This window comes from Lampetra planeri, chromosome 42, assembly GCF_965212315.1.
Source record: "Lampetra planeri chromosome 42, kcLamPlan1.2.h2, whole genome shotgun sequence".
In the NCBI taxonomy this organism is placed as follows: domain Eukaryota; kingdom Metazoa; phylum Chordata; class Hyperoartia; order Petromyzontiformes; family Petromyzontidae; genus Lampetra; species Lampetra planeri.
The window spans coordinates 379,298-406,674 of NC_136148.1; the positions used below are offsets into that span (position 1 = coordinate 379,298).

General features: G+C 46.9%; 2 protein-coding genes across 3 annotated transcripts; one reads left to right on the forward strand and one right to left on the reverse strand.

Moving 5' to 3' along the window:
• The first annotated feature begins 389 nt into the window (after nucleotides 1-389).
• POP4 (POP4 ribonuclease P/MRP subunit) lies at nucleotides 390-9,901 on the forward strand. The gene is made up of 7 exons (XM_078613674.1): nucleotides 390-539; nucleotides 2,930-2,979; nucleotides 3,333-3,613; nucleotides 4,351-4,428; nucleotides 6,029-6,090; nucleotides 7,363-7,464; nucleotides 8,979-9,901. The coding sequence occupies exons 1-7, from the start codon at nucleotides 515-517 to the stop codon at nucleotides 9,113-9,115; spliced, it is 735 nt and encodes a 244-aa protein (XP_078469800.1). The 5' UTR covers nucleotides 390-514; the 3' UTR covers nucleotides 9,116-9,901.
• A 2,172-nt stretch (nucleotides 9,902-12,073) lies between these two features.
• Nucleotides 12,074-23,751, reverse strand: LOC144732254 (regulation of nuclear pre-mRNA domain-containing protein 1B-like). Of its 2 annotated transcripts, XR_013588170.1 has the most exons (8): nucleotides 23,424-23,751; nucleotides 21,614-21,743; nucleotides 21,110-21,216; nucleotides 20,334-20,524; nucleotides 17,824-17,950; nucleotides 16,702-16,877; nucleotides 15,890-16,170; nucleotides 12,074-14,949 (listed from the first exon to the last, which is right to left on the reverse strand). XR_013588170.1 is itself a non-coding variant. In XM_078613673.1 (7 exons), the coding sequence occupies exons 1-7, from the start codon at nucleotides 23,572-23,574 to the stop codon at nucleotides 16,024-16,026; spliced, it is 1,029 nt and encodes a 342-aa protein (XP_078469799.1). In that variant the 5' UTR covers nucleotides 23,575-23,751; the 3' UTR covers nucleotides 12,074-16,023. The 2 variants fall into 2 exon arrangements, 1 of the variants encoding a protein (XP_078469799.1); XM_078613673.1 differs by having other exon boundaries at nucleotides 12,074-16,170.
• Nucleotides 23,752-27,377: the final 3,626 nt, after the last annotated feature.

The window sequence follows — 27,377 nt, forward strand, 5'->3', positions numbered from 1 at the left end:
ATGGGCGTGACGTCATCTCTACCGAATGAGTAACTTGGGATCGTTGCGACGTCATCTTCACCCAGAACGAGTTTCACAATCAGCATGGGGCCGAGGCGATTGGCGTGACGTCATCCTACCGAACGAGTCACGTGGGGTTATCGCGCCGATTTAAATGTTTCGCGATACGAGATCAAACATCACGATTATCGTGACTTTGTTTACCTCTCCCACACTTGGCACTTCGTGTTTCGTGGCTCTCCCGGATCACAACAACGATAACCCCAAGGCGTGAGAGCACGGCGCGTATCGGAATCGACAATCGATAGCGGTGGAGCGCAGTTATCGACACGCGCGCGGGAATCGATTCCGCGAGGCGACCCATGACCCCACCCCCGTGTGTGTGACGTCACGTCGACCCCCCCCCCCCACCAGATTGTTTGGCGAGGCGGGCGAGGGAGCGAGCTGCGTGTTTGGACTCGGATCTCGCGTCGTCGTCTTCGTCGTCGTTGTTGTTGCTGCTGCAGCTGCAGAGATGGCGAGCAAGCGCGATGGGCACGGTGAGACGCGCTCGCCCCGCCTCAGCGTCGGGCGGTTTCACGGCGGCACATTTCTCGCTGTGGTGCCACAGGCCTCGGCGCGGCTCGGGCGATGCCGGAGGATCCGGAGACATTCCCAGCGACCACGGAGCGAGCGGGAGACGCGCAGACTCCAGACCCGGGATCGGCGACTTTACAAAGAAGAGATACATTTTGTTTGGGGGGGGGGGGGGTTGTCTTTTACTAAACTAGTTTGAGAGCCGCCGGTTCAGTGCACGTGTTCGGCTGGGGGGGCAGCCATACACGCGGCGACATAGAATACAGTACAACGGTGGAATTAGCGGCACAGCAACCCAACCCGGTGGTGGTGCGCTGTGTATCGGCATCCATCGAGCCCTCCCCACGCTCAACAACCGCTTAGCTTCTGTGGTCTGATAAGGTCGGATAACTTTCGAGTGATTTGGTCGCAGTCAACGGCATAAATACATTGAGAAGATAACATTTTTAACAATACAATTATGCACGCGAGGACTGTAAGCGGTACTTTAATACTATAATTGAATTTGACCAGACGAGGCCCACTGAGATGTATAGATTTTTTTTCTTAAGCGACTTGGCCACAAATGATCGCTCAACGAAGTGGAAGTTTAAAGCAGCCAAATGCTCTAAGCGCGTGATTCTGAATATGGAGTCAAATAGCCGGAGGACTTTGAGAGCGAGAGACGCGCCACCCCAAACATGCAGCAGCAGGCGTCAGGGTCGGGATCGAACCCACGACCTCCTGTATCGCAGGCGAGGTCGTCAACATCTCCTAGCCACCGCGGCTTACTATGAGCAAGCCATGAAGAGGGGTGACTTGTATGTATGTTGAACTTCTTTCGCGCCGTACGAAGCCAACCGTGCTAATCGGAGGTGCGATTTAACTTGATGTAATAGGCGTTATCTGAATCATAGCCTTACTAGTGGAGCAGTCAAAGAGGGTTTGAATAAAACAGTGCCCTGCCATCGTCTTGAAGTTGGCTCGGATCTTCGGGGGGGGGGGGGGGTGGAGGCAGAATTTGTGTTACTCCGTGATAATTATTCCAAATAAACTTCCACAAATATTGGCCAAAGACCGACTCAATGGCCACACATCCAAGACTCCCCCCACATAGAGCCACTGGACACAATTAGAGTATTTGCCACGTGTATCTTAAAATACAATTATTCTTTTAAGCAGGATTTCGTTTCATGCGGGAATTATTTATGTAGAATTGACCGTGAACGAGAATGGGATAAACTTACGAGACATTAGCAAAATCTAGATATCTGTTGCATTACATTAATAGCCTAATGGGCACAGCTCAATATTACAACTAATTTACGACGATAATGAGCCAAGAATGTCTGTGTGTCCCGTGCGTGACGTCACTCCACGGCGACCAGCCCCCCTCATTAATAATCATGAGCAGGTGACGTCACTCCACATGTACACCCCCCCCATTCATAATAATTAGCGGGTGACTTCATTCCACATGGGGGGCGAGGCGCCTCCTCCCCCCTCCTCGGCGTCAACTCACAACCCTCACTACAAAGGCAGAACCCTCACGTCACGTGATCTCCGTAACGCTACTGAGACATCGAAGTAAAAAGGACGTCGTGATGAACAAGGGATTATAACCTTGACATGAAATAGCTCTGTGTCACCGTGGCGTGACAGATTGCACACGAATGGATGCAATGAATATCACGTCACGTGATTTTCGCTTGCAAGTTTCAAATTTACTGCAATACACCCGTCCTTGGACAGGCAAAAGGCGAGTTAAAACAATATTTACCTCTTTCGTGCTGATGCCCATTGATTCAGTAGAGTCGGTGAGTAAAATATACAAGAAGTAAATTCCAGACTGTTTACAGAACGACGTTTATGTTGACCGTGTACAAAAAATATGAAATGTAAGCAACTAAATTGTATCCACTGCTGGAAGTTGCTGCACGGATTGTTGGTGCCCATTAAGGCTAAAGAAGAGCAATATGAAATGTTACGTAAACAAAAAAGATTAATCACTGCCCACTGGGTTAGCTGTTACTCAATAACAAATATAAAGAAGCATTTGAACATTTTATTCGTGCCCTGTGACAACATTGTTTTGGGGAGCTGTAGAATGGATGATTCTGTTGAGCGGATGTTGATGGTGAAGCATCGAGGCCATCACAAGAGTTAATTTTTAGCGATTGTGTTGTAGTGCATAATTGAGCTCGTAAAATTGTCTATAAATGTAATGTTGCAGTTGGTCCTTTCCATGAATCAACTGAAACAAATAAGCTGTCCTTACGAGGGTGTTTTTATGCACATATCAAAAATCGACGTGAAGAGATGGATTAGTACATGCCGCTTGACGTGACCCTGTTTGTGATGTTTCCTCTTGCAGGAATTTATGGATGTCTCTCTCCGGCCGAGGTGGAGGCGGCCAGCATCCAGGCGAGTTTTAAAAACCGTCCTTACCAATCAAAACACCTCGACATAACTCCAGGATCATGGCAGTTCTCAATATCGTCTCCATCCAGAGCACAGCACCCACGCACCACCAAGTGCCTGCTAGGCCCTCAATTCGGGAGACACGTCCTTACTCCGTGACGAATCGTCACCCACCCGACCACCGTGCGAGTGCTCCTGCAAATAATCGCTGGGAATAGCTCTAAGCCCCCTTCTAGAATGACTCCGCTAACATTGTCACCGCTTCTATTCCTTCACACCCTCCGCTGCACCAACCCCCACCCGCCCCCAACCATCCTGACTGCGCTCTCTGCTGCTCTCCCCTCGGCGCCACGCAGCCACTCGGCAGGGACAGGAGCAGGCAGTTTGTGAGCGCCATGCTGCGGCGCGTCATGCCGCGCGCCAAGCCCGACCTGCTGGAGGAGAAGCTGAAGCGGCACGCCGTTGTGCTGAACAAGGACGGGAAGGGAGCTCGCGCCAAGCGCAAGAAGAAGAAGGTGGCGGCAGCGGCATCGTCGTCAGCGGCCTCTTGTAGCGTGTCGCCAGCGTCGGGCCGCCCGCTGTCGTCCCGCGAGCGCCGTCGTCTGGGCCTCTTCGACATCCGGCCGGAGAACCAGAGGTGGCGTCTGCCGGCTGCACCGATTATTTTATTTGGCGACTGCTTGCCTACTTTTCCCGTGAATGTTTCTATCAAATTGCTTATTTATTGTTTAATAATACGTCAACCGCTCTTATCCTTTGTCTGTGATCATTTCTATTAGCCGTTCATTTTATGTTTTCATTCCTCGTCTGCTCTTATTCTTCATCACTGTTTCTGCTCAGTATTTTCATTTATTATCTGCCGTCATCTCTTATCCTCTGCCTGTGAAATCTTTTCTCTATCCAGTGCTTTCAGTCACTCGTGCACTACAGTTTTTTTTAACCCATCTGCAATATAAAACCAATTTCTCCACTATGTTCACAATTATCAATAACTATATAATCAATCAATCGGTTAATTTCAGTTGGCGTGTCTCTGAGCCAGCGGTGGATATTCCACGTTCCAATGTCGAGGTGCCATTTCATCCATAGCGCACCCACTGTTCCATTCCAACAAAGTGGTGCAAATGTTTTGTTATCGACCCCAGACAAATGATTGGCTTAGACGATTCTTGACGAGTGTTTGAACTTAATACCTTCCGATTGTTCGTCGAATGCCCTGCCACTATGTCAGCTGACCAAATGCTGTCTAACTGGCTGCAGCACTTGTGTCCCAGTGAAGGAACGGCGGCCATGGGAGAAGCATCATTGTGTTTCGCACGGAGAATGAGAGCCCCTAACCTCTTTGTCACTCGTGTGTCGTATGTCTCTCGACAGGTACGCCCTGTTCCTGCCCCTCCACCAACTCTGGCTGCAGTACATTGACGACCTCTTTGGGGGACTCAAGTCCACAACGTACGTCTCTGCCTTTCATTCATCACATGACCCAGTTTTCACACTCCCAAGTTGCTCAGGTGACTAATAGCGTGTTACAGTACTTGACCAGCACATATGCACTGCTTCATGAGTGCGGGTCATGAGAGTCATGAGTGCGGTTCATGAGAGTTATGAGATTACTGAATTTTTTAATTAAGTTAAATGTGTTTGTATATACACCAAGTGGCCGGGTGTCTAAGTGGGTTCATCATAATGCCTGTGTTAGCGCAGTGAGTGGGGCGGTGGCAAGATGTTAACTACCTCGCTTGGTATGCAGGAGGTCGTGGGTTCGATCCCAACCCTGACGCCTGCTGTATATTTGGAGTTTGCATGTTCTCCCCGTGGTCGCGTGGATTTTTCTCCTGCTCCTCTGGTTTTTCCCTCCACATTTAGAAACATGCCTTTAGAAAATTTGGCTGCTAGAAATTTCAACATGATAACTCACTTATCACGTGAGCTATCATGTGTTGGCAGGTCGCTTCTGAAAAAGAGCCATATAGCTCAGTGGGCCTTGGCTGGCAAATAAGAAATGGATTTGTTTTAGAGTCGACGCCGCTGAGGTCCTGTTTTAGAAATCCAGGTTTGTCACCTGTGTTTATTCTGGGTTCTCAAGTGTAGTGAAATAATGGTCTCAGTGCCATCATCAATGACTACACAGAAAAAACCCAACATTTAAAATGTTATTTTAATCTAATTTGTCAAGTTCCAGCGATAAGCACTTAAAGTTTTATTGCCATGTGATGAACACCACTGGCAGAGCTTGAGATAAGACACAATACGAAGTGTGAATAAGAGATATTTGAAGGAAACTCAGAAGTAGTTTTGACCTCACATTCCAGAGGCCATTCATTAACATCTCCCTTTCTCGAGGATCCTGCCAAGATTTGCAGGAAAGGGTGATGATTGCTATGTGCATTTCAATTCAGTAATCTGGGAATTTTCAAATCTGCCATATTTCGCATTCACTTGTGAACGATGCGACTGCATTTTCAATAACCACTGTGAAGCAGGTGGCGTTTATTATTATGGTTATTAAACACAACCGCAGTATTAATAACTCTCCAGAGGCCATTCCTTAACATCTACCATTCTCTAAAAAGAGTTCCGCATGGAAACATCTTAGTATCATAACGTGATGCTAATAACATAATCGGAACATAATTTGGCTAAAACATAGCACGCGTTTTAAAAATATTAATTACCTCGGCCAAGACACAATAGAGAACCTCATCATTAGTTTGTTGCCCTACCCCCGCACCTCCTATTAGCACTCCTGGCTATGTACGGTGCGAAAGAAGTTCAACATACAGACATGTGTACACAAAGGGGTCGGCCATAGTTCTCGCGGTGCCATCGGTTCGACCGTTACTGTTGAGACTTGGGGATAGGAAGAAGGGGGTCTGTTCGGGGCTTGGGGCCCCCTAGGAAGAGGGTGGATGCTGCTACGCGCTTAACTTCAACGTTCGCGAGTAATCAAACCACGTGGATGTTTCTTACGGTGGTATCAGATGGGATGAGTTAATCGGCCACAGACGGATGACGCGACTCTGACATGAATCTCTCTCTCCCATCGTTCCAGGCGCTCGGAGCAGATCCAGATGAAGATGCTGAAGGCCGACCTACACGGAGCCATCATCACCGGTGAGGTGCAAACACGGAGTTTCGCCTGAGCAGGCTGCCAGAACAAGCGGCGTTAAAGAATGCCAGTTTGTGAACGCCAACGCGATATACAATACAATTTGGATTTATATAGCGTGGATGCACAACTGCATCTCAAGACGCTGTACAAAGACAGTATTTTACATACACATCATTTAGACAGTATTGTATATATAGTATATATTCTACAAGATAGTCATAGGCAGAAGAGAAGGGGAAGTTTTATTATAATAATGCTCCTGCGCAGCTGGAAGGCGTGTGCATTTGAATCAAGTGTATGTACGTATGTTGAACTTCTTTCGCACCGTACCTAGCGTTACCGTGTTCTCCAGATTAGAATGTCATCCTGAGAGTAAGATGATCTCCAAACATTTGAGTAATTTTTATACAAAATTACCATCTAGAAAATACCGTGTCCTGGGAATGTATGTATGTTGAACTTCTTTCGCACCGTACATAGCCAACCGTGCTCATCGGAGGTGCGAGCACGTGCAGTGTAAGGGCCCGTATTTTTTATCACGGCTCTGGCTCTGGGTTGGTTCCGGCTCGAGTGAGTTGGCTCAGAGCCACGCCCAACCCAAGCCGGCCTGCACGGTCCCAGCCACACTCGGGGAATTCCGTGAGCCGAGACTGAGCTGAGCCATGGCCGAGTCGCTCACTCGTGTGTCTTTGAAAGCAGAGCGAGCATCTCAAGCCTGAGCTGATCTTGTGCGTTCGAGGCGGAGCCAAAGCTGAGTCGCGATTAATCCTCTCCCGTTCCGACGATGTGCGTACGTGCACGCCATCAGTTTTCCTTCCATTTTGACGGAGTACACGTGCACGTACATGTACGCCGTCGGAACGGAAACCGGAAGAAAAACTAGAAATAAAGTAACTGAGGCTCCCACAAGGCGATGTGGGGGAGGGCGTGTGGCACAGAATGGCACCAGCTATCATAGTGCGCTCGTGTCGCTACAGTTCTCTGCGGTGAGAACGGTGTCTTTAAAAACAACGGCACTATGGCTCTCCATATAAAATTAGTGCGAACCACTTGCGAGTTCTGAGATTCAGCGGTGAACGGGACTTGGAACAGGAAAGGGTTAAGAATGCAGCCCCAAGTGTGTGTGTGCCTAATGCGTGCAGTCATTTGCATGTACATTTTCAAGTTTACGTGTGCGCGTGTGTGTGTACGACCGATTCCCATAACATGCTGTAGTTGGCTCCTTTCGTGGCCTGGCTTGCCAGTCGGTTAATTACTTTTTTTGAACGCCGCAGTGGAGAAGTCAAAGTGTCCCACGTACGTGGGAACGACAGGGATCATGATCCAGGAGCTCAAGAATGTGTTCAAGATCATCACGAAGGACGACAAACTGAAGGGTGAGTGGTGGTGAGGGTGACTGCAATATGAGGCAACCCACGCTCGTCCCCACGCCATCCAGCTTCCTCTTGAAACTCAAATCTAAACTTTTAATTTTACCAGGTAAGGCCCGCTAAGCTATGTAGCTCATTTTCATAAGCGACCTGGTTATCACAAACGATCGCTCAACGAAGTGGCTCATCATCGTGTGGAAATTTACAGCAGCCAAATACCCTTAAGCACATGTTTTCCCCCGACGTTCAGCAGAGCTTGTGTTTTGTTTGATCATGTATCGTTGTACGAGGTGAATTATTTCGGCCGGCATTTTAAGGGACACAAAAAACACACTGTGACCAAGTCCCCATAATGCACACATCATCATGTTTATGCATAAATGTTTTGATGCCACCAGTGTTTCAATTGCTTTGGGATTTACATCGATCACCACTGATGTTACCCACGGCCGCCAGTGGTATTCGATGTACGAATCAGTCTGGGGCATCACATTGCCGAAGTACGGTCAAACAACCTCCGTGAGTAGTTTCGCACGTCCGATGAGCATGGTTTGCTACATGCGGTGTGAAAGAAGTTCAACGTGTACGTACCTACGCCATGGGGAGGCGTTCACCCAGCAGGAGAATGATCAAGGGCTGTACTTCATTATTCATCGGGGTTGGAGTCTATTTGGGGTGGGTTTGCTATTGTTAGGGTTTACATGAGGCTTATAATTGACTTCAGGCTCATAGTTTAAATGAGGTTCACGATTGCCATCAAGTTTACGGTAAATTCGTTATCGGGGTGGTGATGTAGCCCAGCGGCAGTGTGCTGCCGCTTGTTACAGAGGTTGATGGTTCGATTCCAGCGGCCGCCTTGGTTAATACCGCGGTTGTGTGTAACAACCCTAATAATACGCGCCGTCTGCTTCACAGTGGATGACAAAGATGCATTCGTAAAGAGCAGGCCGTTGTGTGCCTGCGTCAGAGTCCAAATGTGCCAGATATGATAATTCCAAGCAAATTACTGAATTGGAATACGCATAGTGATCATTGCCCTCTCCTGCAAACCTTTGCAAGGTGCTCCTGAAAAGAGTTATGAGACTCGGGGAAGCTTTCCTGGGTAAACAATAATACAAATCAAATATAACAATACCATATTATGGTTTACATTAGGACTAGGATTTATATCATGGTTGACAACTGCATTGGGGTTATGGTTTATGTTAGAGTTGTGATGCTTGAGGGCTATGATAGACAGCTGGGTTGGTGCCAGGGTCAGCAATGCTTTGCACGATGGAGGGTTTCGTGTGTCTGGGTTGTATGTACATTTGTTGTTGTTGAACTTCTTTCGCACCGTACTTGGCCAACCATGATAATTGGAGGTGCGGGGGAAGGAAAACAAACTAAACACAAGAAGCAGTTGTAAAGAAATGAGTTTTCAATTTAGATTTAAAAGCGCACAGCTCCAGGAGCTTCCTAATGTCGGGCTGACGTCGGTGGTTGGAGTTGGGTTTCTTATTGGCGTCCGTCGCCTGCAGTGATCCCCAAGCGGAAGAGCATCTTCACCGTGGCGTTTGGAGGCTTCGTGTCCCACATCTACGGCTCCATGTTATGCATGCGCTCCAGCGAGCGCTCCGCCAAGAAGTTCAAGGCCAAGGGCAGCGTGGACCTCTGAAAGGGGGACGGGACCAAGACGCCAGCAGCTTCCCTCCTTCCCCGCGAGCGGTCGGCACACCTTCTGTGTGCAGTGTAGGTTTCTTTATTACATTTAGCCAACTGGCCAGCGACAAACACCGCTACTGGGAAGGTCTAATGGAGTCTGTGTTTCTGGAATTGGGGAAGGTCATACGAACTTTGCAAATGATAAGGTTGGGAGGGAATTCCAAACTTTAGCGGCGTGATGAAGGAAGCAGAAAGATGAACATATTTGGACCTGCAATGTGATGTTTGAATAAAGTCTGAATAGAAGCAGCCATTCTCAGCCTGGTAGACCGTATGTATGCAGATTGGGTTTTCTTCACGTCTCATTTCATACTATGTCGTAATGTAATTTTTTATGACGCACTTAAGTTGGTGTTTCCAGGAGACAAACTTATGCTGCCCATCAAGTGTGTGTGTATGTAGAACTTATTTCGCACCGTACGTAGCCAACCGTGCTAAGCGGAGGTGGACATCATGAGAGGGAGATGGAACTCAGAAAACAAACGGTAATCTTGGAGCTGCTCATCATCTAGGCGGTGTGTTCCGTGCTGTGGACATGGGTAATCGTCACTGGTGCTAGTCGGGTCGCCGGGTTCGTAGTGCAGCGCGCTGACCACTACACTGCCGCTGTTCCCCCCTTGGAAGCGTTTCATCTGTCCTCGCGAATACTGGAGTACAGGACCTGTTTGCGCCGGTGTTTTACATTGTGTTGTCCTGAACGATATTGTAAATATGTTAATAAAATACATCGGAGAGTTTATATTCAGTTGCCCGGGTCTCATAACCCATGAAAAATAGGTCTGTGTACCGTGACCTGCAACACCCACATTGCATTAAAATGCACCTTGCCTGGCACAAGCACTTGGTGACATCGCTACTTCATTGTGAATGGCAGCTGCTCTTGTTTTTGTGCTAAATCGTGACAATTCATTAAATTCCTGGGGTGGTGAATCGTTAAATGCCAATTTAGTATAAATAACAGTAATCCCTCACCAACCGCGGTTTTTGCGTCCATGGTATTTACGGTTTTCCTGCCGCAAACCGATTTGCTAACCGCGGTGCGAAGTTTTTCTGGATCCGTGGCTTAGCATGGCGACCAGCACGACCTCCGATTTCAAATCGCCCGGCAATCTGGTCCCTCCGTGGATGTCTCATCTCGCAGCTGCCCCCCCCCACCACCGCTCTCTTCCCACCGCCAGGTGGAGGGAGCGGCTGGGCAAAGCCCCTCTTCTGACGACCACCTCGTCGCCCCTTGCCTCGTCATCAACGTCATCGTCATCACCGTCAACGTCATCACCATAGACTTGAACTTGTATTAAAAGTAAATAACATGACTTCACTGCTTTAAATGTTGTTATTTGAACATTTAATGTGTTTTTTTTATATCATTGTGTATTTTATTTGTGGTTAGTGCAGGAACAGGCAACTTAGGCTTTGACCGTGGCTGCGTTTTCCCTAACCCCCCATTTCCCATAAGGCCGTAGTATTGACAACCGCGGTTTTGTCAACCACAGCGGTTTTCAGGAACGTAACCCCCATGGGTGGCGAGGGGTTGTTGCACGACAATGTCTAAACCGTGCTGTCCACTGCTATATAGGACAATGTACACTACAAATAATGTAGTAAACCATGGAATGTCCATTTCTCGACTGAAGACACTTTTCACAAAGCCATACATCTATAATAAACAACAAGCCAACAATCAATTTCTTTGTAAACAAACTTTGATGCCCAAGGAAAGGCAGATTGATTATCCACCTTTTTGGGCACCGTTTATTCCTGTATTTTTTTGCAAAAGTCGTTACTGAGTAACTTACCATTACAGCAGACACTTCCTAGCTAATACTAGTATATGGCTCAAGGGAACCTTGCGACAACTATGACACTCAACACACGAAGCACCATTGGAACCTCCTTTGCCAATAGCAAAATATGATCATTTGTTTTTTACCCTTGTATCTGGCAACAAAACTGACACCTTTTGGCGTCATCTGGTCCAACACCATGAGACTAGGCTCTAAGAAAAGCTGTCTCAGGTGTGGACCAATCAATTTCAAGGACAATGCATACATTATCAGAGTTGTGTTTTTTGTTTGCATTCTGGCCGCAGGTATTGTGGTCAATGCAAACATGACTCCTTGTAAAAAAAGGTGTCAGTTTTGTTGCCAGATAAAAGGGTAAAAAAAACAATTATCACACGAAAAGCACTTGTGGCCGAGAGCTCCCTGTGCTACAGGACCTGAGCCCTCCAGGTGGGAGCTTCCGTCACACGAGCAGGAGGAGACGCGGCTGCCGCTCGTGGCACCACGTGCTCCCCGAGACTCGATGAACGCGACCCCAGACACGAGCACCACGAGTGCGGTGCTTCAATCGTCCCGAGGCAGCCAGCTCCACCCCCTCACCTCACTGGAGCCAATCTTGGATGTATGTAGCCAACCGTGCTAATTAGGTGCGGGGGAGAACTAAGCAAAAAATCATTTCTACAGTAATGCGTTAATTATCTAGATTTTAAAATGCATGGCTCCAGTGGCTTCCTCTTATCGGAAGGAAGAGCGTTCCAGACAGCCGCAGAGGCGCATCTGAAAGTGCATAATGCAGTAACTGTCTTTGTTTGACGGCTAGCCATAAGCCGCTGCGAGGATGATTGGAATTCGCATGGTTTATGCCCCTTGGCGAGACCAGTATCTTCACGTCACTACCGCCCGTTGGCTAAAACCTGATTACCTCATCTTTGTTGGGAGCTCCTGCCCAATTGGCCAGATCTTTAGAACGTTCTTGACGTCTTCTCCCCTGTCGAGGCAGGCCTCCTGGGTTCAACTCCCTACCCAGCCTTGTCCCCCACCAAGTTAAGACAATAGGCACATTCCCTAAAATAACTTTATCCGGTGTGTGGCACTTGGGATTCGCGATTCACTCAGACACAATCAGCCTGTCAACATGGTACGTTTATTAATGGCTCGGGAAAAATCGCATCCATGTTAAATCACACGCACTATGGAAACTTACCGTCGTAAACTGTTCACATCTTTATCATAACGAAACTCCCAATTCATGCCAATTGGAGAAATCAATGTCGGCAGTGATGGAAAAATAGCTTTTCAACAAGAACACAACTGAATTTCATTGCAGCTTTTGATGTTTTTTTACAGAGTACCGAGTCTCGTGACGCTTGACCACAACGCTAAAAATAACCACCGTAATGCATTTCAACCACACGCAACATCTAAAATGTGCACTACAGGTTCAGTATATACTTAAAAAAATAGGACTTGTACAAGGGTTATGACAAGTGTCATTTGAGAGCACCCATTAAAGGAACTTAACGAGGCAGTGGTGGCGGCAGCACCCTGCACTGCTGGCCACCTTTGTTTCCCCAGTGCCTAGGTTCATGAACACAGCAAGAGGTACTCGTTTTAAGCGGAGCGGATCTAAGGCAGGCACAGACCAGGTTTAGATTCCAATTGACACCGATGCATGCAGGAATTTAGGTGCAGACAGTGGGGTTCGAAAGCAGTGTAGTGAAAACCACAACCACTGCTATACAATCACGCACGCACACACGTGACTATGGAACACTAAATATCAGAGGTATTTTCCGTAGGTTTTTTCCCGACATTTAGATGCACCAATTGAAGTCTGCCTTCTTCATGCTCATAGTATTTTTTAATTCCCAAATGTGAATTGGGAACAGACAACATTGCGTACGGCACAGGTCGAATATATGTCCACGATTAACAAACGCTGCATTTGAATTATATGTACGCAACTCTACGTGCTACATGTAGAGAAACACAATAAGTGAGGATCGGGTTCAGGAGAAAGGCACTGAAGTGGCTCCCAGTGGTTGGTGACCAAAGCGAAGCCTTAAAAATCCCGACGGGCTGAGATTGTAAGTACAACCTATAACGTACATTATTTCAGTTTATTATAGGGAAGTGCTATCGGTGATGTTAAGATGCCTTAAATCTGTTATTTAACTACACTGCCAATGCAGTCACTGGAGAGTAGATTGTACTCTTCATGAGATGCAATCACACAAAGCTTGTGACGTACGCCACTCACAGAAATAACACATTTTTATTTATTAAAGCACAGATCAGTGAATGTTACATGTATTGCTGCACAATCTGTATTTAATAATTACGTAGGATAACAAAACCTATGTAACTACAGGATGGTTAATTCCTAAACTGTTGGCCAAAGGGAACTCGTGGCAGCTGTCTGTACAGCAGAAGGTGTACGTGATACTGGGCTACAAGTCGGCATTGGTGGTCTGCATGTAGGGGATGATGTTTGCTGTGTGGGTTTTCCCAAGTGGGACTTCTAAGAATTGAGTTTAGATAATTTTTTTACCACATGTTCAAACCTTTGTCAAGCAATCCAATTCTAACCAATTTACACTCCTTTACGGTGTTTGCATCCTGTTAAAATGCAGCTCTCCGCGTGGATTCTTGTGGTGCGGTGAACGAGTGGTGGTGGAGCAAAGGTAATAGACATGGAGCTGTGATTCAGTGCTTGGCGCATTGCGCTATGACCCCAGCAACCCCGAGTTCAATTCCTGGACACGGCTAACATCGACGGTGAGCGAGCAATATCCGAACAGGTCCTGGGTTCGTCCCCGCCACCTTCACCAACCCACATTGACCAGTCTGGAAGCACGACCCCCATGGCCAATGCAGCGTGGAGAGGTCTTTAAATAGCAGTGGACTAACGGGCTGTACGTCATACCTGTCAACCCCTTATCAGTGCCAAACTTATTCTTTAAGTCATATAGATAGAAACATTTTTTTAAAAATTATTCACATTATTTTTCTATCAACGTCACTTTCCCGAAAGAACCAAAGAATATGAATCCCTGCAGTCACAAAAGTTTTAAGTCAACATTTAGTGCCGACCTTATTACAGACCAATTCAGACCTTATTGGTCACGCCGTGCCCTTATAAATCTCAAAGTTCATCCTACAAGTCGAGATCTGAAGTTGTCGTGACTGCAATGATCCATACTCTTTGGTTCTTTCGGTAAAGTCGCGTAGGTATAAAATAAAATACAAAAACAAATCACGACGTTTCGTGATTTAATGACGGACGCTTGTGTTGCTTCCGAAACGTGATTTAAACATTTTTTGTATTTTATACCTACGTGACTTTACCGAAATAACCAGAGTATTCATCCCACAAAATCCCATCACAAGGGAGAAACGGCTGTATGCCGTTATGGAGCTAAAAACTGAATTGATCTGTACAAGAATACGGGTAAACCGCATGGGTTGACAGGTATGTGTACATACACATACATTCATACGTACACACACTGTGCAGCATTGGGCAGGTTGACTTCCTGCCCTTAAAGAAGAACACAATCGCTCGGAGTGATTATTAATACCAAGTGTAAAACATAGCTCGTACATAAATATGCTTTGTCTGTATTTTGGTCGGGTGAAGTGGGGAATGCCGATGATCCAGTGCTCTGGATCCAAGGGTTGGTGGATCATTCAAACATGCGATGCTCCCAAAAGCTGCGAGACTCTGAGGTGGCCAGCCGATTGCAGTACAACAAGCAGGCCCACGAACCTATCTGTGCACCTCCGATTAGCACGGTTGGCTACGTACGGTGCGAAAGAAGTTCAATGTACATTTTCCCCATGTATGGGTGTGTTTTTCAGGTGTGTTGATTCCCTCACATGCACACGAAACATTTCTGGATAAAAAAAAATGGAACTGACCAAGCATCTCAGTGCAGAAACCTCTTGAAACGGAGTCGTGAGACTCAGTGAGACTTCCCGGATAAACTTACATTATTTGAACCATCTAAACAATCGGCAGACATGGGACGATAAAGCATGCGGACTGGAGTTTAATGACAGTTCTAACGAATCACAAATTCCCACAAAAACTATATATATTGACAGGATGTGTTCCAGCGTGCACATTCTGATCACAGTACCACTGTGTGTTGGGTTTAGGCAACTAATAGTGGTTTGCACCCCCCCCCCATTCTGCAGCACTACGTTTTAGGTTTTAATGCAAAAACATAACCCCCACCCCCGTCCCCAAAATAAATAAGTAATAAATTAATTCCCACTGTGCAATTATAACCATGAGAATCTACACCTATGACTCGCCAGGTAGAGCGTGGCTAAGTCGACTTGAAAGTATGGAGGTTTAACGGTACGTAAACAAATTGCAATTCTTGCCTGCACATAAGGGGGGACACATGCACAGCCACTGCAACATACTGAACTTTGCTGTCCGTGACAACAACAACAAAACAACAGCCACGCAGTTTTGTGTGCCTGTCCAGAAAGCAAACTGCAGACTGCCCGAAAATAAGATCATAAGGGGGAAGCTTGGGGAGATTCAAAGAGACATGGGTGAAGCATGGGTAGTTTCAGGGAGACGCAGGGAGGTGCAATGGAGACAAGGGGAGACGTGGGTAGGTGTAAGGAGACAAGGGGAAACATTCGGGAGGTGCAGGGAGACATGGGGAGATGTCTGTCTGGTTTGCTGCACACACAGCAGACCAGATGGACATCTGTATACACAGCCAGCAGTCCAATCAAGCGCAGACCTCGGGCATTGAATAGAATCAACACGTAACGAAAGCGGTCTGTGTAGAAACGCAAATCACCGGGGCAAGTGACAAGCAGCCAATCGAAGCCTGGGTTTCAAATAAGTAATTAAATGCATCCATGATACAACGCACGGTGCAGAAACTTCACAAGCAGCAGGGTACATCAATAAAACATACCTCCAGAAGCAAAAACGCGGACCAGGTGCAGTGATCCAATGCCATAAATAAGACGCTTGGTAGCGCTGGCGCTGCTTCCTCGAGTCATGCCTCTCGCGCATCAACTTCCTGTAATTCAGGGTGTGGGGCCAGGCTCACAGAGAGAAGAGGTCGCCCGCCGAGGGCAGTGGGGCCAGGCCGCCCGTAACGTTGGGCAGCTGAGAGAGGTCGGGAAGACTCTGGATGTGCGCCTTCAGCTCCCTCCTCACCCACGTCACCCTGTTCAGCTTCTGTTTGTACTCCTGGGAGCGCACGGGGAAGGGAAGAGACGCGCACCAACACGGTTTTAAATCAGATTGAAAAATCTAATTTTGTATTTTCTCATTAGTCCCGTTTCATTCTTTATAGTCACGCGTACGGACGTTATAAAGTCACGACGCTGCGTGACGTCACGTGGATGGAAAACGCATTTAGATTGAAAACTAATTTATTGAGAACCGCTTTTTGTGTTTAGTTTGTTGTCCTTCGCCCGCACCTCCAATTAGCCCAGATGACTCGGTACGCTGCGAAAGAAGTTCAACATACACACATCCCGTGGCCCACCAGCACCATTGCATTATACGGCCCGTCGGAAAATACGGTTGAGGAACCCTTCCAGTGCCATAGCAGGGGCGTGGTGAGGAGGTCACCCTGGGTACCCCTCCCGAGCGGGAAGACGAAGCCAGCGGCAACAACGACCGTCGGCGACTCCAACTCGCCAAAACTTCTCGGCCACGCGTCCATGCCCATCGGTTGACTCGGCAATTAAAAAACGACCGCGCCCGCCCCCGCACCTCCAGCCTGCGCTCCTTTTCGCGCAGCTGCTCTTGCTGCCGGCGCGTGTAGTCGGCGAGCATGCGCGCCAGCTGCCGCCGGTCCTCCAGCTCGGCCGCCAGTCGCCCGTTGTAGTCGGCGAGCAGCAGGCACGCGTCGTCCACCACAAGCGTCAGCCGCTCCGCCGACTCCCTGTCTGGGCTCACGTGCCATGCGGGTGGCCCGCGACCATTCATCCACCACACCATCATTGTCGTCGCTTACACATTCGCGATGCCCCTCCCACACGGTACATCTACCCCCCCCCCCCATGGGGTGCGTAACGAGGCACCCTGAGGCAGTGGACCCCAGGTGGCAGCTGTCCTTGTGTGGAACAAAGGTGAATGCGGTGCCATCCATCGAGTGCGCATTAGTTTGCCAGCAGGGGCGATGTTGCCACAGGGATTCCCAAATAAACACAGGGTGCTTCAAAACATTTTTAACACTTAAATGGGACTATCGTTTTTAGTCGAAAAAGAACGGATAATACTCAGTAACATGATAACAATTGTCATGTTAATAGCTTCAAAACGTTAAAGAGTCTCCACTTGTTCGCCATCGTTGTCAACGCGTGTCTGGAATCTTCTCCAGGTGGTCTCCTGAGGCCAGAGACACATTTCTTGTGGTGTTGTTGCAAATTCTCAGAAGTGTTAACTTTGTTTTTTAACCACCCTGTATATTTGCACGAAATGTATCTATTTTTTACATTGACGCCACCACACATGGCCAACTACAAGTGCAAAACTGCGTTTTACACTTTGTTGTATGGTGCGTGCACTGCACCGTATCACTCCATCGCAATATGGTGCTGTACAATATGCGCTGCACATTAGTGTAGCACTGCAATTGGACTTTTTTATTTCGTGACACAGAGCTGCGTTGTTTAGCAATATATTTCAAAGCTGTACCCCATTATATTATGTTGAACTCTATTATAAGCACGGTTGGCTACGTACAGTGCGAAATAATACATTGCACTGTATCATTGCATCACATCGTACAGTACTGCATTGCATCACAATCGCTCTCGTGTACTGTCACATTGTATTACACCGCATTGGTCGACACTGCCGCAAAGTCCGAGTGGGGAGGGGCGTACGCACCGGTGATCCGTGACAGCTGCGATACGTCCTGCACCGCGAGCGGCAGCGACGCAATCTTCCGTCTCACGGCGGCGTCGCTCGAAGCGGCGCTCTCCAACTCCGTGAGGACCCTCACCAGCTCCCCCGCCTCTCGTCACCACCGCCACCACCACCACCCCGGTACAACACAGATGTAGAAGATGGCCAGCACATGCATGAACGTGTCACGGGAGGTCACAACCTAAGTAGAGACCTGTAATTGCGCCTGGAATCGAGAAAGCCATTCTGGAGCATGGCAAGAAAGACCAAGTCGCAAGCTGAATAGCGTTGAAAACTGGTGGACAAAGTCTCGTCAAGGAGCATAAACCATCACGCAAACTCCAGTCATCCTTGCAGCAGCGACTTTTGGCTAGCCATCGAACAAAGATGGTCACCGCATCACGCGCTTTCAGATTCGCTTCTGCGGCCGTCTGGAACGGCTCTTCCTTTCAATATTAGGAAGCCACTGGACCTATGCATTTCTAAGTCTAGATTTAAAACGAATTTCTGAAGAATAGTCTTTGGTGTTTAGTTTGTTGTCCTTCCCCGCACTTCCGATCAGCGCGGTTGGCACGTACTGTGCGAAAGAAGTTCAACATATATACATACGTCAACTTAATTCCAAATAAGCTCGATCACCATCCAAACATCAGGAAGTTCACTGCCTAGCAAGTACTGGTCTACATCATATTCGAGAATTGGCCATAGAAGGTAAAATCACTTTTTCCCAATGGAAAATAAATTATCTGCAAAATTTGACTGAAGCGCACCGCAAAAGTGCAACACGTCGTGAACTCACGTCCATTGCGAGCCTACGGATCTGTGGGAAGTCTACGGATCTCTGTGCGAGTCTATGAGTCTCTGTGTGAATGCCTGTCCACTGCATGTCTATGGGTCTCTGTGTGAACACGTGTCCACTGCATGTCTATGTGTCTCTGTGTGAACGCGTGTCCACTGCATGTCTATGGGTCTCTGTGAACGCGTGTCCACTGTATGTCTATGGGTCTCTGTGTGAACGCGTGTCCACTGCATGTCTATGGGTCTCTGTGTGAACACGTGTCCACTGCATGTCTATGTGTCTCTGTGTGAACGCGTGTCCACTGTATGTCTATGGGTCTCTGTGTGAACGCGTGTCCACTGCATGTCTATGGGTCTCTGTGTGAACGTGTGTCCACTACATGTCTATGGGTCTCTGTGTGAACGCGTGTCCACTGCATGTCTATGGGTCTCTGTGTGAACGCGTGTCCACTGCATGTCTATGGGTCTCTGTGTGAACGCGTGTCCACTGTATGTCTATGGGTCTCTGTGTGAACGCGTGTCCACTGCATGTCTATGGGTCTCTGTGTGAACGTGTGTCCACTGCATGTCTATGGGTCTCTGTGTGAACGCGTGTCCACAGCGAGCGATCTCCGAGGGCATGAGTAGGATTCAATTTGTTGAAGCCGGAGCCATCTTTACAACCTAGACACTGATTTGTAGTTGTTTCTAAATTAATATCCATACAAAATAAGAACACTATCAATGTATATTCTTGGTTCTTTCGGTAAAGTCACGTATAAGGAATATGAGGCTATTCACATATACAAACATAGAGACAATTTCAACCGAGAAGATGGATTCTGGCTTAGCAATCATTGGAAGGATTTGATAAACCATTTCGGGTCTTAATTGATTGTGTTCACGCTGACGGTGACTTTCAGACCGCATTCCATTTTCTGCTCCCCCCCCTCTCTTTTCCGAACATAGATGGACTCGTCCATCTGGCCAACTGCCAAATCGCTGTCCGTGGTGCTGATGTCAGGAAAAACTGCCACTTTTTTTAAATTTTCTTGCTGTGGATTTCACACCTGATGATGATTGCTTGTGTTGCAGTCTAAACGTCGTGAGAATTTGTATCGTTTTATATTTGTATTATTTTCCTTCTACGTGACTTTACCGAAAGAACCAAGAATATGAATCCCTGCAGTCACGAAAGCTTTAAATCAAAACTATAAATGTAATTAATACACTTAAGATTTACAGTTCTTTAACATATAGTAACCATTAACAAAACAATAATAAAACATTTGGAAGCATTTCCAATTTTAAGCAAATAAGTCACACATCGCTACAGTTTAATGCGAGTAAACTTCACCTCTATAAGTGTGCATCTTAAAATTACATTTTATTAATGATAAAACAATAGAAATATTTGTATACAATTTAACCCTAAAGAGAGCGGAAGGGGTGTCACAATCGGAGCACGTGGTCGCCTGATGCACCACAGGGTCCACTATTGCGTCCATCTCCCATGTGCTCTGCTAGCAGTGGGGCCTTCCATTTTCCAATTTTTGATCATTAATTTTTGTGCGAAAGGTATTCCAGCTGGAATCTGATTTACTTATGGGGAAGTATTCTGGCATACCTCAAAAGTCCATCTCCAACGAATCTGGCTTCTAAAGGTTCTCCTGGACACAGAGACAGAAATGCCACGGTGCCGCCAACTCAGTCACCTCGGGCGGTTCCTTGGGCGAAGCATTCTCCAGGTAGTGGTCGTCCTCCATCACGGCCGCCGGCAGTACCACCACCTTCTCCTCATCCTCCTCATCGTTCTCCTCCTCTTCTTCCTCTGCCAACCGACGCCGCCGTGTTGGCTGAACGGGCACCGTCAGCTCGCGCGTCCGCTTCTTCGCCTTTCTCTCGCCTGCACAGTGCAGACGCAGCACAGCGTGGTTCTTGCACAAGCAGCGTGCTCAGCCAACGCCACCTTGCTCTGGGTACAAGCCACGGGAGATACCATGCACAAAACAACTACCATCGCCATTTGCTGATAAGTGGCAGTGATGTCACCCTGGCACTTGAGGGAGGTCGGATGCATTTTTAGGTCAAGGAAAGTAGCGCCAAGGCTTTATGGGACAAAATATTAGCCACCCAAACGTCCAAAAGACAAATATCCTCCATACCGAAAAAACCTAAGAATATCCTCCATATGGCCTTAAACAGACTGTTAAGTGTTGTTAGAGAGCACCTATGAAGGCTGGCACAGCACATGGGGAGGTAGATGGCCAGCACCACACCCGGCCGCCTTTGTCTCCCTAGTGGCGATGTTTACACACCAAAACAGGTACTCATTTGAGGCTGAGTTGACCTCGGGGAGGCCCAGGACCGGTTCAAGTAATTGTCACGGGTTCAGAGTGCAGCGGGCTAACCGCTTCACTACCGCTCCCGCACACGTCTGCACACATTTGAGCCTGTGCTCCTGCTCACGTGTCGGTGCACCTGCCCGTACTTGCCGCCTGCAGTAGCTGCTCGATGAAGTCCCCATCGTACACGGCTCTCTCCTGCCAGATGTGGAGCAGCCGCTGCATGGGCGTCTGGCACCCGTCATCCGCCTCTCTGCACGCACATGAGACAAACAGTGTAGCATTCACAGGCTGCTCTTCGAGAGATTCAAACAGATTCTTCATATAAATACTAAACTATTTTTACTTTAGCAGGTAAGGTCCACTGAGCAATACAGCTCTTTTTCAGAAGTGACCTGGCCACAAATGATAGTTCAACAAAGTGGCTTACCATGTGGAAAGTTTCCAGCCAAATACTCTAAACACGTTTCTAAATATGGAGGGAAAAACCAGAGGACCTGTAGAAAAATCAATGCAACCAAGGTGAGAGAGACAGGCAAACTCCAAATACACAGGCGTTGGGATCGAACCCACACCCTACTGCATACCAGGCGACGGAGTTAACATCTCACCACCATGGCACCCATATCATGACCGCACACCGTTCAGACCTGGCCACGTGGGAGAAGGCGTCGAGCAGCACTGAGGAAAACTCTCGTGTGAGCTCGGGGCCCTTGCGCTTGCTGTTCTGGATGACGTCGTTGGCCAGGTAGAGGTAGGTGAGCTTTCGGCTTGGTTTCGCTACACACATTCCCATCGCCAACAGGCATACGTACAGACATGCAATAGTCCACAAGCCAGGACCAGATATTTAAACAAAACTTCTTATTTTACCAGGTAAGGCCCACTGAGCAATACAGCTCTTTTTCAGAAGTGACCTGACCACAAATGATAGCTCAACAAAGTGGCTTATCATGTGGAAATGTATAGCGGCCACATACTCTAAACACACGTTGATTCTAAATGTGGGAGAAACCGGAGGACCCGGAGAAAATTCCACACCACCACAGGGAGAATTTCACTTGTCCGTAACATCTGAGAAACATAAACTTTGATGTGTCCAATTTATGTGGCCAATAACGGTGAATTTTGTGAAAACCATTTGAGATGAGTGGGGTTATCAAACAATTGATACCACTCAGGTTTTGTTACCTTAGATGGTGCTCTGGCACATGAATGGTAGAGGGTGCAGGAGTGGTTTCCACTTTAGTGAACTACACTGCATGCACTATAGACCTAACAACCCGAGTTCGAACCCTGGCCACGGTTATTATCAGTGGCAAGTATTATATTTTTTAAATCGGTCCCTTCTATGATCGATGTTTCCCAAAGTACACAACACTAGAACACAGTGTGCACACTATACTGTGGTATAGATTCAATAAGAGTGTGTTATTCAATACAGCAATATTTACCTCATGAATTATAGCATTACATTTTCACGTGCAATATGAAAAATGTTTACAATGTACAACATTGTATATTACTCTACCGTAGTATGTAGGGTATAGTCTTGTAACATTCTTATAATGTTGTATATGATAATGTATGTTTTTATTTATTCAAATGTTTGGTTATCTCTCTTGAAGCTCCCGTGTCAATCGCCCGCAACCACCGTACAAGGATTTACCGCTGAAATATCACGGCATATTCTATGGGAATGCAACACGTTCACGTGTATTATATACAGTCTAACATGTGCTGTGTATATCTCTAATTCCTAATTTGATTACCTGAGGCTGCCGTACCCAAGGCGCCCAATGTCCCCGTGTTGACCTCACACTCTGCAGTACGATACAAGGGTGGTCCATATGTCTTGTGACCCACAGTTAATTGACCCCCCTCACATATTTTTTTCTCTTTGCATATTCACTTGTTTTACATAAATATTTACTTTAAAATACATATTAAGTTTTAGAGGATTCAATGGGGGTCACAAGACATCGGGGTTCTATTTTGTCAGCTCAGGCCCCACTGAGATATTCCGCTCACCGAAGCGGCTCATTACCGTGCGGAATCTAGAGCAGCCAAATCATCTCAAACGCACGTTTATAACTGTGGAGGGAAACCCAGAGAAAATCTACGCAACTACGGGGAGAGACAGAGAGATGCAAACTCCAACTACACAGCAGCAGCGGCGGCAGGCGTCGTCAGGGTCGGTATGGGACCCCCGACCTCCTGCGCACCGGGCGAGGTCGTCAACATCTCACCACGGAGAGAGAAAGAAAGAAAGATACGCAAACTCCAAATACGCAGCAGGCGTCGTCAGGGTCGGGATGGGACCCACGACCTCCTGCGCACTGCACGGTACACGACTCTGCGCCCCGTGAAACAGCGCAAATGCAACGGCGTTTCTCCGCACGCCGTAACGCGCGTGTGTAGACGACAACAACAACAGCACAGATATGAGTCTGTTCCTACTGTTCTTGAGGCTGCCGTGCCAGACCCTGGCGATGGTTCGCGCGTGCTTCCTGTGGTGGATGAGCCACAGCGACAGCGTCTGGACGCTCTGCTGAGAGTTGCTCAGCTCCGACAACTTCTTCTCGAACGCCGCCTCAGAAAATGCCGACATTGCTCACTCGCCGCCGACTGTGGAGATTACAATTAAAGTGAAATAAAAAAATGTTAATCGTAGAAAAAAGAAAGGAAATGGGTTTTAGTTGAAATTGTAAAGAAAATATAAATCCCGGGCCCCGCTGGCCGGGCGCAGTCGAAGGCGGCTAGGCCTCGGCTCCTACGGAGGCCCGTGAGGGGCACATATGGGGGGGCGGGGGGGGGGAAATCGCGTTTCGAATAACTCAGAAGTGAATGTAGGGCTGTTACATTAATTGCACTTGTGGCAAATGATATGTTGGGCGAATGATCAGCACGAGACTAAAAGAACACCAAGTAAATATGAAATTATCCCAAATACAACGGTCGGCAGTGGCAGAACACGCTTTTGATAATGTTGAAGTTCTGTGCAAAACTAGCTACTACTAGGCAAAGACTCATAAGAGAATCTATCGAAATTGAGAGAATGATCAAATAATACATTGTTTAAATGCATGCCTATACAGGTCAACAATGAGCTCGCATAACGCACATGCATAATGAACTTTCATTACCATATACATAACCCAACCGGTAATGGATATCCATTATGATTTATGTGCATTCACACCCCCCCCCCCACATCGCACAGGAAGTGCTCACGAGTGACGTCAGCACATCTACCACTCTGTTTAAGGAAAGAAACAGGACTTCTCCACAACTCTGGCTGTCGCCTGATGAAGCTGGCTGTAATTACTGGCGAAACATCGTACTCGGATTGTAAATGTTGTGGCTTGGCTCTCCAACACACCGCGATGTGCTGTACTAGTGACGAATTGGCACGTTCTGTTTACGTGTCAACCCTTACTAGTTGGCTGTGTCGGGTGGTTCAAGTTCAAGTTCATTTATTAGGTATAGCCCTGTGAGCCATTCAGCTCTTGAATCGGGTGCAACCGCAACAAACAAAAAACAAAAACATGAACAAAAAACATCTTAAAGTGAATATGTGACTAAGTGCAAACAGAAAATCCAAGAAAAGACAGCAAAATATTGCAGAAAAAACACCGTACACCAACGCTGTGTGCAAAAATCCCAGTGGGATGCAAGTCAAACAACAACAACAACCACAAGACAGCTTAGATTAAGGCCATCAGTCTAACTCTGTACTACAACAAACAAACATGGCTAAACCAATACACTTTTCGAAATCACCAAAATAAAGCCATGAAAGCAATGAAAAAGCAATCATAGGAACTGTGACAGAATTTTCACAATAAATGGCATAAACAACATGTAAACAACATGTACTACCAAAACCCTGCAGCCATAGCGGGTTTAACGCAACATTTATATATTTACGCGATAGAACCCGACAAAGCTGTATTATGGATGATATTTGTCGCGAAAGCCTACGTGTTTTATTGAATACTGGGCTGTTAAATTAATTGTTTGGTCGGATTAAACTTTCTCAGTTATGGTAATAATAAAAATATAACAGATCGGACCAGATCACGAATTGTGTGTACTGTGTTAAATCGAACCTGGATCTTATGTTTGCTCATGATTTTGGAAATATTTTTGGTGACCCCTGCTATGTATGGTAAGGTGATGGTTTTGATTGGGTCCTCAGATGGTTCTTTCCCTACGGTTGGGGTGATAGCTTTACGGATTGTGTAGTCTGAATATCCATTCATCTTGAGAGCTTGGTGTACGTGCTCCAGTTCACTGGAAATACGAGCTCTATGGTATAGTTTTGATGAGAGAATTCTTCTTGGATGGATGGTGGTCGTCAGGTTTTAGATAGGCATCCGTATGGGTGGCTTTCCTGTAGACAGTGTCCCATTGAGCCATCTGGTCTCTTTTCGATTAAAACATCCAAGAACGGTAACTTGCCATTCTTTTCCACCTCCATGGTGAATTTGATGGCTGGGTGTATGGAAATGCTGTGGTTGAGGAATTGGTTCAGAGCTGGCAGGCCATGTGGCCAGATGACAAACGTGTCATCTACGCATCTCTTCCACAAGGACGGACGTAGAGTGGATGCCTGGATGGCATCTGTCTCAAACTTTTCCATGAAAACATTGGCTACAACTGTTTGTAGAATATTCCATTCCAGGTGAAGTAAGTGTTGGTGAGGCAGTGTTTCACCAGGGCCGGTACATCAGCATTCAGTCCTTGTTGGACCAAATCTCCAATGATTGCAATGGTGTCAGGCACAGGAATTTTGGTAAACAAAGATACTACATCGAAACTAACGAGCAAATCACCTGGAGATGGTGAGATGTCCTTAATTTACGATACCAAGTGAGTTAAGTACAGCCGAGGTGGTCTTACCAGTGAATGGATGTAAGGTCTCAGACAGAAATCGGGCCAGTTTGTAGGCGGGTGAGTAAATGGTGGAGACGATAGGACGAAGTAGTGTGCCTTATTTAAGGATTTTTGGTAAGCCATACAATCTGGGTGATCATCTACATCATGGGATCTCCTTTGCCAAGTACCAAGTTTAATTTCCAGGACTTTTTGGCCAAATATTAATCCGTATTGCAATCGAAACGTCGTATCCGATTATTTGTTATTTTTTCTACGTGACTTTGCCGAAAGAACCAGAGTAATTCATCAGTATGTCATCAAATACAGGTTTGACTCGCTTTACGCGGTTTGTTTTTGCGATGTCACGTGGCTTGCCGATATCCATCCAAAATTAGCGAAATTGCGGTTTGACTTCACTCGCATGCGGCCAGATGTGGAAAAGCATTCAGTGAACTTCTTTCGCACAGTACGTAGCCAACCATGCTAATCAGATGTGCGCTTGTGTGTAGTGCATGTATACCGTGTACTGTGCGTACTGTGTGCGCTTACAGGCAGCCGTCTCGTGGTCTACCGTGGTGGGTTGTTTGACGTGCGGTCTATGCTACGCGATTTCACTTTGTGCCCCTTTCTTTGTAAATAAAACCTTTAAGCAAAATTGTTTTCATAGAAGGTAAAGGCGCAGCTTTGCAATTGCTTGCCCACGTCACTGCTGGCAGGGGAAGCTCTCTAACCGAGATGACCTTTCGAGGTAGCTCGACGTATTCCATGCTGGCCAGACCAGAGTACCTGCACTTTACCCCAAGCACACGACCTGCAGATCCATTGCGTACAGCACTCAATTATACTGATGGGTGGACGCGGCAAATGGCAAGGCGAGGTTTAGAAAACTCGCCCATTGTTTCAACTGCCACGCCAGGAGATCGAACCGACGTCTGGATTGCAAGTCCAGTGTGCTAATCATGAAACCTCAACAGCATCACATTGTTCTTCTTTCGAACAGGGTGTAGCCAACCGTGTTAATCAGATGTGCAGAAAGGAGTTCTAAAAAAGCTTCAAATCTATATTTAAAAGTGCATATCCCCAGTGCCTAAAATCGGAAGAGCGTCCCAGACGGCCGCAGAAGCGCATCTGAAAGTGCGAGACGCAGCGACCGTCATTGTTTAATAGTGAGCCGAAAGCCGCTGCGAATATGACCAAAATGTTCATCACGGTTTTTGCTCTGACGAGATCAGCAAGATATTGTGGTTCATTTGTGCAATGTGTAATGAGCGCGACCTTATATAAAATGAGCGCGGCCTTATGAGCGTAGCATGTTTTTTTATTAATACAATATGCAAATAATCTTGACTTAGGATAATGCAGACAACAAATTGTAAAAATTAGAATACCAGATATTTAAACGATACAAAAAGTGTTTAACCCAATAACATTATTGAATCATCCGCATGAGGTCAATCGTTTTTTACCCCTAGTGTTTTAATTAACGTTTCACAAACTTACACTCTAAAAAAACTCACAACAATTCAAGTAACG